We start from the raw sequence: 13838 nt of genomic DNA, 5'->3' as shown, positions 1-13838 counted from the left end.
GAGGAAGGATATGAATAATATTAAATGACTAAAATACATATAGAAAAAATTTAAAGTGAATCTTAAAAGCTGTCACAACAGTTTGATGAAGCTTCTTATAAATAACCCAACCCCCCAAACATTCAACAATAAGAGTAGAGGCCATATTGGAAGTACTTCATCTTCCAGTAATAATCAGCTTTTGTTTCCCTTTTTCCCCAGTGTTAAATGGGAATCACTAAAGTTGAAAAGTTAGGGGAAAAACGGAATCCTGTCATATTAGAACAGAAAAATACTTACCCAAATGTGTCCAGTCACACAGATGAACACTCATTTCTAAACATTACATTAAATTCTAACTTCCTTATATTAAAAATGTCTTGATATGGAGCTAAATCCTTCATGCAATTGTTACAAGACAGAAAGAAATGATTATTATGCTTTACTTAAAAAAAGAAACAAGAAAGTAATCTTTTCACAGGGAAAAAGGTGAACAAATGACTCATTATGCTTGACAAAATCTATTAAAGTGCAACATTTCAAGTCTGCTGTGAGTTTGAGGATATATAAATTATTAAGTCTGAGACAAAACAGTGCATTCTTATTACTATGTGTAAAAGTGACCATGGACAAGTGAGAATATACTTTTTTTTTCAAGAGACAGCTGGTTAAGATGAGGGCAAAGACCCCTAAAATTTAAAAAGATAAAATAATGAACAATCCAGTTAGCAAACAGAAAAAAGACATGCAAAAACATGTCACTGAAGAGTATATACAGATGGCAATTGGGCAAATGAAAAGTTCTTAATATTAATCATTAGCCATTAGGGGATCACAAATTAAAATAAAAATGAGAAATTACTATATCTCTATCAGAATGGCTAAAATGAAAAATAATGACAACACCAATTGCTGGTGAGGATGTGGAGAAACTGGATCATTCATACACTGTTGGTGGAAATGTAAAACTGTACAACTGTTCTGGAAAAAAGTTTGACAGTTCAAGACTAAAAATAAACTTTTCAGACAAGCCAGCAATTGTACTCTTGGGCATTTATCCCAGAGAAACGAAGACTTGATTTCACTCAGGAACTTGTATACAAATGTTTATAGGAGCTTTATTCAGAATATCCAAGAACTGGAAACTACCCAAGTGTCTTTCATGGATGAATGTTTAAACTGTGGTTCCTCCATACCATAGAATACTACTCAGCCATAAAAAGGACTGAACCATTGATGGAAACAGCAAATTGAATGAACTTCAACAAAATTACACTGAGTCAAAAAAGCCAATTTCAAAAAAACATATAACGCATGACTCATTTATGTGACAACTGTGAAATAACAAAATTATAGACATAGAGAAACAGATTAGACTTCCAGTCAAGATGGAGGTGCAGGTAAAGATGCTTTTCCTCCATGTACAACTACTACAAAACAAATATCACCCAGATTCGTCAGAAAATTGAACTGTATGGAACTCCAACAACCAAGGATTTAAAGAAGCCACATTCATCCAGATGGGTAGGAGGGGTAGAGAGGTGGTGTGGCATGGAGAGGCTACCTTAGGAGCAAGTGATCCCAGCTCCAGACCAGATTACCAAGCCCAGGGTTCTAGCACCAGGAAGATAAGTCCCCATAACTTCTGGCTGTGAAAACCAGTGGGGATTTGGGCAGAGGAAGAAACAGCAGGATTCTTGAGAGACTCCTCTTAAAGGACCTGAAAGGAACTAAGGACTTACTCAGACCTACCCCCTCTAAGGTTCAGCACCAAGGCAACAGCTGGAAGGGCTCCAGTGGCAAATGGGGAGAAAGTGAAGTGCGAGTACTGGGAGACAGCTTCCTCCCAGGCAATCTCCAGAGGCCAGGCAGAGGCACTGTTCCCTCTCTGAGCCCTCCCCACCACAGAGCCGTGAAGTAGGTTGCCTCACCTGAGCAGGGTCTGCCCTACACAATTTACAGTTGTCTTTTCTACAATAGGCCACACTTTTAAGACAGGAGTCAAAGCAGCTCTACCTAATACACAGAAACAAACACAGGGAGGCTGCCAAATTGAGGAGACAAAGAAATATGGTCCAAATGAGAGAACAGAACAAAAACTCCAGGAACATAACTAAATGAAATGGAGATAAGCAACCGATCAGATGCAGAGTTCAAAACACTGGTTATCTGGATGTTTAAAGAAATCATTGGATACTGCAACAGCATAAAAAAGACCCAGGCAGAAATGAAGGTTGCATTAAGTGAAATAAAGAAAAATCCACAGGGAACCAACAACAGTCAAGGGGGTGAAGCTGAGAATCAAATCAATCATTTGGAACATAAGGAAGAAAAAAGCATTCAATCAGAACAGCAGGAAGAAAAAAGAATTAAAAAAAATGAAGATAGAAGGAGCTTATGGGACATCTCCAAATGTACCAACATCCTAATCATAGGGGTGCCAGAAGGAGAAAAGGAAGAGCAAGAAACTGAAAACATATTTGAAAAAATAATGAAAGAACACTTCCCTAATTTGGTGAAGGAAATAGACATACAAGTTCAGGAAGCAGAGAGTCCCAAACAAATTGGACCCAAAGAGGATCACACCAAGACATCATAATTAAAATGTCAAAGGTTGAAGATAAAGAGGGAATCTTAAAAAAAGCAAGAGAAAAGCAGTTACTTACAAAGGAGTTCTCATAGGACTGTCAGCTGATTTCTCAAAAGTTACTTTGCAGGCTAGAAGGAGCTGACAAGAAGTATTCAAAGTGATGAAAAGCAAGGACCTAGAACCTAAATTACTCTACCAGCAAAGCTATCATTCAGAATGGAAGGGCAGATAAAGTACTTCCCAGACAAGGTAAAGCTAAAGGAGTTCATTATCACTAAGCCATTATTATATGAAATGTTAAAGGGAACTGTATCAGAAAAAGAAGATCAAAACTATGAACATTAAAATGGCAACAAATTCACAACTATCAACAACTGAATCTAAAAAACAAACTAAGCAAACAACCAAAGAGGAACAGAATCATAGATATGGTTATCATTTGGAGGGTTATCGGCTGGGAGGGAAAAAGGGGAGAATGAGGGAAAAGGTGAAGGGATTAAGAAGTACAAATTGGTAGGTACAAAATAGTCAGAGGGATGTTAAGAACAGTATAGGAACTGGAGAAGCCAAAGAACTTATATGCATGACCCATGGACATGAACTAAGGGAGGGCATTGCTGAAGAGAATGGGGGTGCCGGGCAGATAGAAGAGAGGGGGGATAAATTGGGACAACTATAATAGCATAATCAATAAAAATACCTAACAAAAAAGAACCAGGTTCATGGTTGTCAGAGGTTAGGGATAGGGAGGAGAGTGACTCCAGAGGGGAGGTAATACAAGGGAGTCTTGTGGTCATGATTGAGTGGAATTTTTTTTAACTGTGGTGGTGGTTATGCAAGGCTACAAATGCGATTCAACTGTGTAGAGCTATCAACACAAACACACACAAATGAGTGCAAATTGGTGAAATTTGAATAAGGTCAATGAATTGGGCCAATATCAGTATTTTGGTTTTACTATTGTACTATAGTTGTGCATGACATTAACACCAGGGGAGGCTGAGGAAAAAGTACATGGAGCTTTCCTGAACATTTATTTGCAATTTCCTATGAATCTATAATTATTTCAAAATAGAAAATTAAGGGAAAAAGATAAAACAAAATATAAAATATATATTTAAGAGTTCAAATATCTCAGTAATTGAAATTTAAAAAATGAATGTCACTTAGATGAAGATTATCAATTTAATTACAAAAAAGCAAAATCTAAAAATACAGCTAAAACAAAATCACAAATAAGGATGAAAATGAAGGAAAGAAAACAAATTGTACCATGCAAATACTAAATAAAAGAAACCACACCTGCCCCAGAAGCCTGAGTATCCTTTTTAATAAAATGTGTGCACATCCATAATTCCCTAATGGACTCTCATTGCATTCAGAGTATTCACACTTCAGTTTTCCCTGCCTGGAGCCGTCTTCCCCCATGAACCCATTTGGTTCACTCTCTTACTTCCTATACCTGTCCTAATATCTTCCATAACAAATCTATTAATTATAACTACTGCCCTCACTACCCGTCACTACTCATCATTCCTTATCTTCCTTCCTATTATTTTTCTCCATAGCTACTTACCACAATTTATCTTTCTAGATATTATTTTGTGTATTGTCTAGTTCCTCTGTTATCATGTAAATGCCATAAGAGAAGGGATTTTTGGTTATTTTCTTCACTGTCATATACACTTGTGTTTGAAATTTTTAAAGAATTTCACAAAACAAATGTAATATAGAATTTGTATATACAGAAGATTTTGATTTAATCCTCACAATGATACTAAAGGTTTTGCATTCTCATTTCCATTTTATTTGGAAACTGAGAATAAGGTGGGTTTAATAATTTGTTCAAGAACAAACAGAAAATAAGCAGGGCAATCTAGACTTCAACCCATGACCTCCAGGGCTGTTTTTACTGTATCAGAGCTAAAACACCAGAGCCGATGTTTTAAAATCATAAAGCATAAATTGATAACAAGCAGATAATGGGACTGAAGATATTCAATATCGTGTCATCCAGTTAACCCAATGCAAAGAAATGTGATCAGATTCATACCTCAGGAATTCTCAGTGCCTTGCTGTGCCCTTCAAACTCTGCCCTGCAAAGCCTTTCACACATGAATGATGGATTCACCCCTCCACTGGCTTCCAGGTCAAGCCAACTCCGGGAGGACAGGCATGACTTATCCCACTCACACAGTTTATAGCTTTTAGAGCTTGTTAAGACTGTGGGAGAAGCAGGACGCCCGCCATCTGCCTCATTCTGTTAAATTTGAAATTGTTTGTTAGTCAGCTGAGGCTTTTGGTTTTATTGTTTTATATGCTACCACCCCAACTTTAGAATCTCACACAGTTGTGCAAACAACATATGAAGCAAAGCACCTAAACAAAATACAGCAACTGTAAACACATAAACCCTAATACATGAAGACAGAACTTCTGGCTAAATGATTATTTTACTGTTTTATAGTGCATTCAAACAAAAGCTGAATTTTAACATCATTTACCTCAAGTATTTTGTCTCCAGTTTTAAGGGCATTTGTTTTTCCTGCTGGACTGTCTTCTAAAACTTGTTTGATAAATATGCCTTTCAGCTCTTCTCCATTCTTCAGGCGTTTTATAACGGTTTGTCCACCAACAATACTAATACCAAGAGACACGTCAGGTTCCCTAAAAATCTTAACACTGTAAGAAGAAAAATACAAAATTCCTTCATGAAACAATTTAATTTGTTGGACTGTCACTCTAAGTGTTCAGTTTGTACCATATCTTTGTGACTCAGTTTATATAAATTTATTTTTAAATGTATTTTTACAAATGTTACAGAAACTGTAGCACATTCCAAAATTGTAAGATATTATCAGTAATTCATGACATATGTGAAAGTTTAAATTCTGAAAAATATGGGTACCTAAAACAATAGGTACGACTCAATGTTGAGAGATTTAGCTAGGCCTCAGCGTTTCCATCTCCCGCAACAATGTTTTCTGTGACAACGTCCATAACGTTAGCAAAGAGTGCATTAAGGAAATAACAAATGGGTTAAAAATCAAGGAAGTCACATATCATTTTGGCAAAAAGCAGAGACTTTCAGACTAAAATAAATTTGCGATTGAGAGGTTTGTTGCCCAGGCTGCTTTCCCCAGTCAGTAGGTTTAACCTGTGGTTCTGTAAGTGAAGGACAGATTTTAAAAAAATATTCACCTAAGGATATGTTCATTGATTTTAGAGACAGAGAAAGTGAAGGTGGGGAGAGAAAGGTGGGGGAGAGGGGAAGGGAAAAGAGAGAGAGAAAGAGGGAGAGAGAGGCATTGATGTGAGAGAAATACCGATTGGTGGCTTCCCGTATGCACCCCAACCACCCCGACTGGGAATAGAACTTGCAATCTATGTGTGTGCTCTGACCAGGGATTGAACCGGAACCTGTTAGTGTAAGGGACAATGCTCCAGCCAGTTGGGCCACTCAGCCAGGGCAAGTGGAAGACAGATTTTATCTGCTCCTAAGACAGAATGGTTTTCTTTTTCTCTTACCTCCACGTCATTTTAAACACATATGGAATAGAACTTTCCCCTCAAAATATTATGAATTTTGCCCAAATTGCACAGACATGGCCTATAATTAATGCAAATTAAAAAAGTGGCTCAGAAAACTCTCAGTTCCTAGGAGTTTTTAATACAAAAATCAAAAGTGTAAGAAAAAACAGATAGTTTTGGTGGGCACAGTGAAATTAATAATGCATGAAGAATAGACAACACAGCTAAAGGGAGACTTAGATAATCCTAATGAAGGGCAGTCCTCATGACTACATAAAATCACAAGAGTATCGAAGAGAAGGTGGGCCCAACACACCAGGCACAAACTTGGATAATACAAGGGTTGAAAGGAAAGATAAATTGGTATATAATGTAGTGTCAACTGCTACTGTTGTTGTTTATACATGAAGAGGCTTTTCTGCATTGAAGGCAGCCTGATCTGCCCTGCTTAATGAGGCAGTGATATACTATACTTAGTTCATCTGCTGATATCATAGATGGACATTTGTAAATTGCTTTCTTTGAAAGAGTATGAAAAAGGTTTTCCTAATATTGGTTATAGTCATTTTTCCCAGCTAAAAATCTCGAAATAAATCAAAATGAAACTAAACTTTGGGCTAGTCTATATGTGAAGAGTAATTTCTCAATCATTAGAGAATGCCTAAATGACATATTAAGTTAAAGAAAAAAGCAGCTGATTGTGTTGTCCTATTGAGAAAGCCAATAATGACATCAACTCACATTCTTGGTGGACCCCAGTGGCTGAAGTTTGGAGTTTCTTCTCCTTCACCTTCTTCTCTCTCAGGCAACTCACTGAGGAGAAGGGAAAAAAAAAAATACACACACAATCTATGAAACACAATCTCATTACTAAAAGTTGTTGGAAATTTTAAAATGGGACAATTACATGTAGTTAAATAGTTCTTCATTTTTAAGCTTTAAAAATATTTACAGCAATAGTTAACTGTCCATACAAAGCAAAAAATATATTGCTTTAACATTCAACTCAACAAACACCCACCCAGCACCGAATATCATAGAATTATTATAAACACTGTTATTGGTGACACTGTATTTGCTATTTTCAAAAAATGTTTGCTTTGTATAACTTCACTTTTGTTTCTCTATCGCTATATAAAATATTTTAAAATATATTCCTTAAAACTTCATATTGATTGACCAGCTAAGAGAACAGGTCAATATAAATCACATATTTGGCTAAACAGTCAATAAACATGATCCTTCTTGCTAGATTTTTCTGTAACTGTAAATAATTCCCATCACTTGTATCCCGTGAATATTTTGTATAGTTACACAGCACTTTTCAGCTTATAGACTTCCTTATGTTATCTAATTTGATTCTTCCACCTACCATCACCATACTTTCGCCCATCAAATAATGTTAGTATGGAACTGCTTAATTAGGCAACAAAATGCTGAATTACAGAGTAGTTAATTATATGAGTAGTGCTATCTTTTAGGATAGAGACATTACCATATACTATCTGGAAGAGGAGTCAGGAGTCTTAAGCCCCAGTCCAACCTGTGCTATGAAATAAATGTGTGACTTTAAACCACCGAGTAAAATAACATGTCTGAAATAGTAAATTGTGTTACTCTATACAAAAAAATGTGGGCACTACCACTTCATTTTACAAAAACCCCATGAAGTGGGTAGAGTAGGTCGTATTATTATATTTTCCCCATGAGGAACTGAAGCTCAGAGAAGGCTCAGACATTCTACACAACCTCTTTATAGTATCCAAACCTTTCTTTCCACACTAAGTTGCAACGCTTCATTATTCTCTGAACTCTCAAGTAAGTCCTATAAAAAGTAGCAAAACTCCACCTACTTGTCACTCTGCAGACTTCCTTAGATACAATGGTTTAAGGCTGAGTGTAAAGGAGAAAGCTGAAAGGATCTAGACATTCCAAAAATCAGTTAAGAAATTGGGATCCTTAGGGTCATTAACATCTCACCCACTACCAGATGGCCTTCTTGCTTTAGGCAATCTGTTTTTTATGATTAAAAGCATCATAGCATTCAGGGAAAAACAGTTTGGCAGATATGTGCCGGTTACTTATCTAATGTCCTCTCTCCCAATCTCCCTCACCAACAGAACTCTTTTATTCCAGGTGGCGCTATGCCCAGCTCTAAAAAAATACATTGCTGGACTTCCTTTCAGCTAATGGTAACTGTGTGCCACAGTCCTGATTAGTGACATGGAAGCAGAAGCCCCTAGATGAGATTTCCAGGAAAACTCATTAAATGGAGGGAGAATCAGCTGGCAGGAGGCTTTTGCCCTATGCCCTTTCCTCTCTCCTGGCCTAGAAGGCAGAGATGATACTGGTAGTGAAGCACCCATCTTAAAAATCATGAAGAAACAGGGAGAAGCCCTATTAAGGAGAGCAGAGAAGAAAGGAGAAACTTGTTTAAGACCCTGACATATCACTTTCTCCAGGACTTTATCCATTAAAAAAGAAAGTAAGTCCCTGTTTGGTTAAGGCAGCACTAAGTGGACGGTTTCTGTTTATGAGCCTCGGAATGCAATCCCTAAAGAACACTCCCACGATTCCACCTACTTCAGTGAGGGCTTCACTTTACTGTATCACATTATTATTCCTTGGACAGTTGTAATCATCATATACTTTCATATTTTGATTATCCTGTGTAATAGTAACAAGGATTAAATGAGATAAAACTGGCATTGAATTGAAGCTCAACCAGTATTCATATCCTTTGCAAAGTTTTCACTTTTTGTATCAAAATTTCCCCCACATATCATCATAATCTTCAGAATTATTTATTTAATAGAATCTTAATATTGATGGTATTGATGTAAGTTAATTAACCTGCTATCCTAAAAATAAAGAATTACGACTATTTCCTGCTTTTTGGAATATGTTCAGTTGTACTTTAGAATTCCATTTTAAATAAATATCAAAGTAAGATTGAAAACGAAAAACCAAGTCAACACTGAAACCTTCCCCTTCTCCATTTTCCACTTTCTTGTACCCCACATTGTGACAGGTGTGATAGTAAGAAATAGTTGGTGTTTGTCCTGGTTCCTGACATACAGCTTCTAAAACCCTTGGAATTTCCTGAGTGATATGGATGATAGGAGCATCTTTTGTTATTAATAACAGGCTCCTTTCAACCATACCTATACATGAGTTCACGCTAATAAGGTGATTTTGGTAGGAACCCAGACAGTTTCAGGATGGGTACTGCTGCCACAGAAACAAACAGGTGATTAGAACTAGAACTTCCAGCCCCAACCCTGGGAAGGGCAGAGGGGCTAGAGATTGAGCTCATGCACCAACGGCCAATGATGCAAACAACTGTGCCTATGTAATGGAATCTCCATTTAAGAAACAAAAACAAAAGCAAGAACAAAATCCTAACCAACTCGGTTCAGAGAGCCTCCAGGTTGAAGAACACATCGCGGTGCTGAGAGGGTGGTGTGCCCTGAGAAGATGTGGAAGCTCTGTGCAACCCCACACCTCCCCTCAATATCTTGCCATATGCCTCTTTTTCACGTGGCTATTCCTGAGTTGTGTCCTTTATGAAAAACCAGTAACTAAGTAAGTAAAGTGCTTTCTTGAGTTCTGTGAGACATCCCCACAAAACCGAGGAAGGGGTCACGGGAACATCCAATTTAAAGCTGGTTTGTCAGAAGTACAGTTGGAAACTGGCATCTTAAGTCAGGGCAGTTTGGTAGTATTGAACCTTAATGCTGTGAAGTTGGCCCTAACTCCAAGTAGTTATGTCAAAGAGAACTGGATGTTGGCTGAAGGAAAAAACTCACATGTTTGGTGTCAGAAGTGTTGTGAGAAAAAATAGTTCGTAATAGGTATTAAGGGGAAAAAACCCACAGACATATTTTTATTATGGTACAAATATAGTGTCATTATAGGAATTAAATATGGAAAATTTTAGATAAAGTGTGTAACAAAAACATTTTTTTTTTTTGGAAGAGAATCATTGATTTTTCAAAGCATATTCTATCTATTTCTCAGGAAGTTGGTATACACATATTTTAATCAGATTATTTTATACCTAAAGAGAGATAAAACTTGCAAAAGTTTATCCAAATAGTATGATTAGTTTTGGAAATATAGTCACAGAAGATGAAAAGCTATACAAACTAATGCAGTAAGTCACTTTACATTGATGAATGTGTATACCTTTTAACCCAAAATAAAATTTAACTGAGAAAGTAAAATACTTTTATTGCACATATTAAGATGTAAATTCTCACAAACATTTTTAAGACTTTAACAAAGGATTTATAACCTCAAATTTTATAATTTGCACTATAATTAAACAAGGCTAATAGTTTAATCAAGTTAAGGTCTCAAATCTTAAAATAACTGAAATTTATCTCTTGCATTTAACCAGTTTTTCCCGAAGGGAATTACCCATCCAATAAAAACAATGCTTTTTATTTCAGACCTTTTTATAAATGCTCAAAGTTACCATTCTTTACAGATTTGGGAGGAAAGATGGAGTGGCTCATTAGTGAACAGGTGGGTGTTAATAGTAAGGCTTGATCATGATATACAATCCCTTTATAAATAAAATCTTTAACATTATACGAAAGTCAGATGGATCCAAATAGCCAAGGTGACCTTCCTTTTCAAAATACCTTTTTTTCATCTAAAATTTTTACATACTAAGCTATATAAGGATCCAGTAAACTCAGCCCTCTAAAAGAATGTAAGCAGAAAGTTCTGGCTGTGACTAAGCTATCTCGAGATTTTTTCCCCCCTCTTTAAATATAGATTTCATATGGCTATTTGGTATGGGACAGCAGAGTGAATATTAAGCATCTGAAACCAGGTAGAACGGGCACTAGTGTTTTCCAAACTAGTTAATTACTTATATAGATGTTACACTAAATTTGAGGGTACAAAGCAAATTATTACATGACACCAGTATATATAATGAGGCATTCCTTATATTACAGTTCAGAATGACACAGAAATGGCGCCGAGTGAAAAGAAGGTAGACACAGAAAAGTCCTACTGTATGATCACAATTACATAGGTTTTAGAACAGGAAAAATAATTTACAGTGTAAGAAGTCATATTAGTAATTGCCTGGGGCATGACACAGTCATGAGGCATGGGGAAACTTTCTGGGGTGATGGAAATGTTCAGTATCTCAATTGGACTGTCAGTAATATGAATCTATATACTTATCAAAATTAAGAAAACTATCTCTTTAAAATCTGTGTATTTTATTAATATGTAATGCTGTGTTTAAGAGTTTTGTTAAAAAACAAAAGCTCAGGCCATGAAGAGTAAGTTGCTCCCTGCGGTCAACTTTATGTCTCTTTTGGCCTCTGTAGAGCCTGGATTAATAATCAAAGGTCTAATTTTAGCCTCAACAACATTAGTGTGATATTCCTATGCACTTCCTGTCCTAATTTTTCACACTCATCTTCACTGCTGTATGGACAACAGCTGTGACTGAATTATGTTGAAACATCCCCTTTCTCTTCCCAACTCAAACATTCCAGAGTAGTCCTCCCTCACATGCACATTTCTTTTCCCCCATATCCTCAGCCTCCTACCAGTGTTCTGAATTTACACATAATTTTTGCAGTTTATCTCAAAGGTAAACCTTTTAAACACCCACCGTGTCTTCAGAAGGCACTAAATGCCAGGCACTGCATTGGGGTCTCAAAATATAATAACTCATTTAATCCTTTCCCCAACTGTAACACCCTCCCCTATTCATAACAAAGTATTTAACATGTGAATGTATTTCTTTTCATTTCTGTCCTATTATACCTACACCATGGTTTCTTGTCAATTTTAAATGTCTCTCATCTTAAGTTCATCACCCTCCCAAGGCTTTACCCTCTGACACTTGGTTTTACTTGCTGTGAATTGATCTTACTTTATTATAAAACAAACAAAGAAAACCCCTACATTCTCCTTGAGTATTAAAAAAAACACAACTCAGCAGCAATGAATTGCTCCCTCGATAAATCTCGGGCACCATAATTCTATCATTGTCATCTAGCATCGTTGTCAACCTCTTATTATACATTTACTATGTTAAAGGCATTATATGAAGCCCTTTATATTCACTTTTATTTAATCTGCAGAACTATCTACTTTATTACTGAGGAAATACAGACACAAGGGAAAGTTTCTCAGGGTCACGTAGCTATAAATAATAGAGGAAAAATATGAACAGCACCCACAATATATATACACTGCAGATCTGCTACTAGTCTGAGAAATGAACATGGCCCCCTTTATAGGTACCCATATGTCTTCAGGCAGCAGGTGATGACAAAGATGAGTTACAAAAAGACTGAAGCCAAGTGAGTCCTGAAAACATGATCTCAAGTGACCTTAGGAAGAAAGGAGGATGCCTGAAACAAAATTACTCAGATTCCTTCCGGAGTTATCATATCCTGCCTGCCCACAGTTCTCTTTGTAGAGATCCCCGCTTGTAAGGTGAATCTGACCTCTTAATACTTGTCCTGCCTCCAAATGGTAAGAAGTTGGCTTGATGGAAAAACAGTGCATATTAAGTAACTCTGTGACGTCTTACATAAACATTAATGCAAAGAAGAAACTCTAAAATACTATTGAGTACTTCATGACACCCTGATAACCTGAAAGACTGTCTTCCAAAGAATCTATGCATTACTCCGGAAGGCTGCTGAGTGGCAATAAATATTCACCTATGACCCTAACTCCATGGGGCATTCTCTAAAAGATTAAAAGGGGAATATGATTTATAGGAAGTCTTCTGGAACCTGCTGAGATTTCAATATATCCTGAATCTATGAGAGCTAGCCAAAAATACAACTTTCAAACACAAGACTGATCTCCCAAGACAAAGTTAGGTCGGAGCCCTGAAATACCAGGGCCTGCATAAGAAATTGGCTTGTTGAAGTACTTATTTTAGGAGAAAAAACAATGGGATGGGAGTAAAGCGTATATTCCTTCTCAGAAGCTGGGAGAATTGAGGAAAATACAACTGATGCTCCATTTTGCTTTCTATGTGAGGAAGGAGGGCTGGGCTTGGAAATTTGTTTAGATCTTTTCCAAATCTACAGTTAACAACTCTATAGATTTAGAGAAGCAGCCCCATTTCTGAATTCTTCAGCCAGATTCAATGATTAATAAAAGACAAAGGTGTCCCATTGAAAAAGTAATTTGACCACATAAAAAGTCATAAAATATATTCCTAACCCTTCCAGGACTTCCACTCCCAGGCATCTCTCCTAAAGAAACAAGTGCATTGCTTGCCTAACACTGTGCGTGCCTCTGGGAGCTGGTTAGGACACCAGGACACCAGGCCTATCTGCACCTCCCCCTGCACACTGGTCCAGTTCCGATACGTGAAAAGCCACCAGATTCTCCACGTGGTGGGGCCTTCTATACTTCCTTTCCACTCAAAGGTGAGCCATACAGAAGCACAACGAACAACGCTTTATGAAGTTTCTATCTAAGACTCTAGGTGAGGGTCACAGGTTGCTGAATACAGACGATATCATTTTGGGTTGGTGGAAGATATCAAATAATTCTTGGACTAAGGTTTTAATAAAACATTAGGGTCAATGAATCCTACCCTATTGTGCATCCCTGTTCTGCTTTGCCAGTACCTCCAGCACCTTTGTTCTACTGCACCTCTCCTGTACTCATAGTGCTATGTGCTCTGGTTTCTCCTTCACATATTGCTCCGGTTCCCATCCTCCACCCCCAAAGC

At 37.1% G+C, this 13838-nt stretch overlaps 1 protein-coding gene across 1 annotated transcript in view; it reads right to left on the bottom strand.

The window, feature by feature from the left end:
- The window catches only part of PATJ (PATJ crumbs cell polarity complex component), a 319938-nt gene that overhangs the window by 196227 nt on the left and 109873 nt on the right, over positions 1–13838 (bottom strand). Inside the window, exons 23-24 of the mRNA XM_090269550.1 lie at positions 6842–6913; positions 5074–5251 (exon numbers count right to left, since the gene is read on the bottom strand). Coding sequence (XP_090125676.1) covers positions 5074–5251; positions 6842–6913 — 250 coding nt within the window. The remainder of the gene's footprint in view (positions 1–5073; positions 5252–6841; positions 6914–13838) is intronic.

The sequence above is a fragment of the Furipterus horrens genome, unplaced genomic scaffold (assembly GCF_987537825.1).
Source record: "Furipterus horrens unplaced genomic scaffold, mFurHor1.1.pri manual_scaffold_3, whole genome shotgun sequence".
NCBI lineage: Eukaryota > Metazoa > Chordata > Mammalia > Chiroptera > Furipteridae > Furipterus > Furipterus horrens.
The sequence above is the reverse complement of the archived record's forward strand: the minus strand, read 5'-3'. Positions and strand labels throughout refer to the sequence as shown.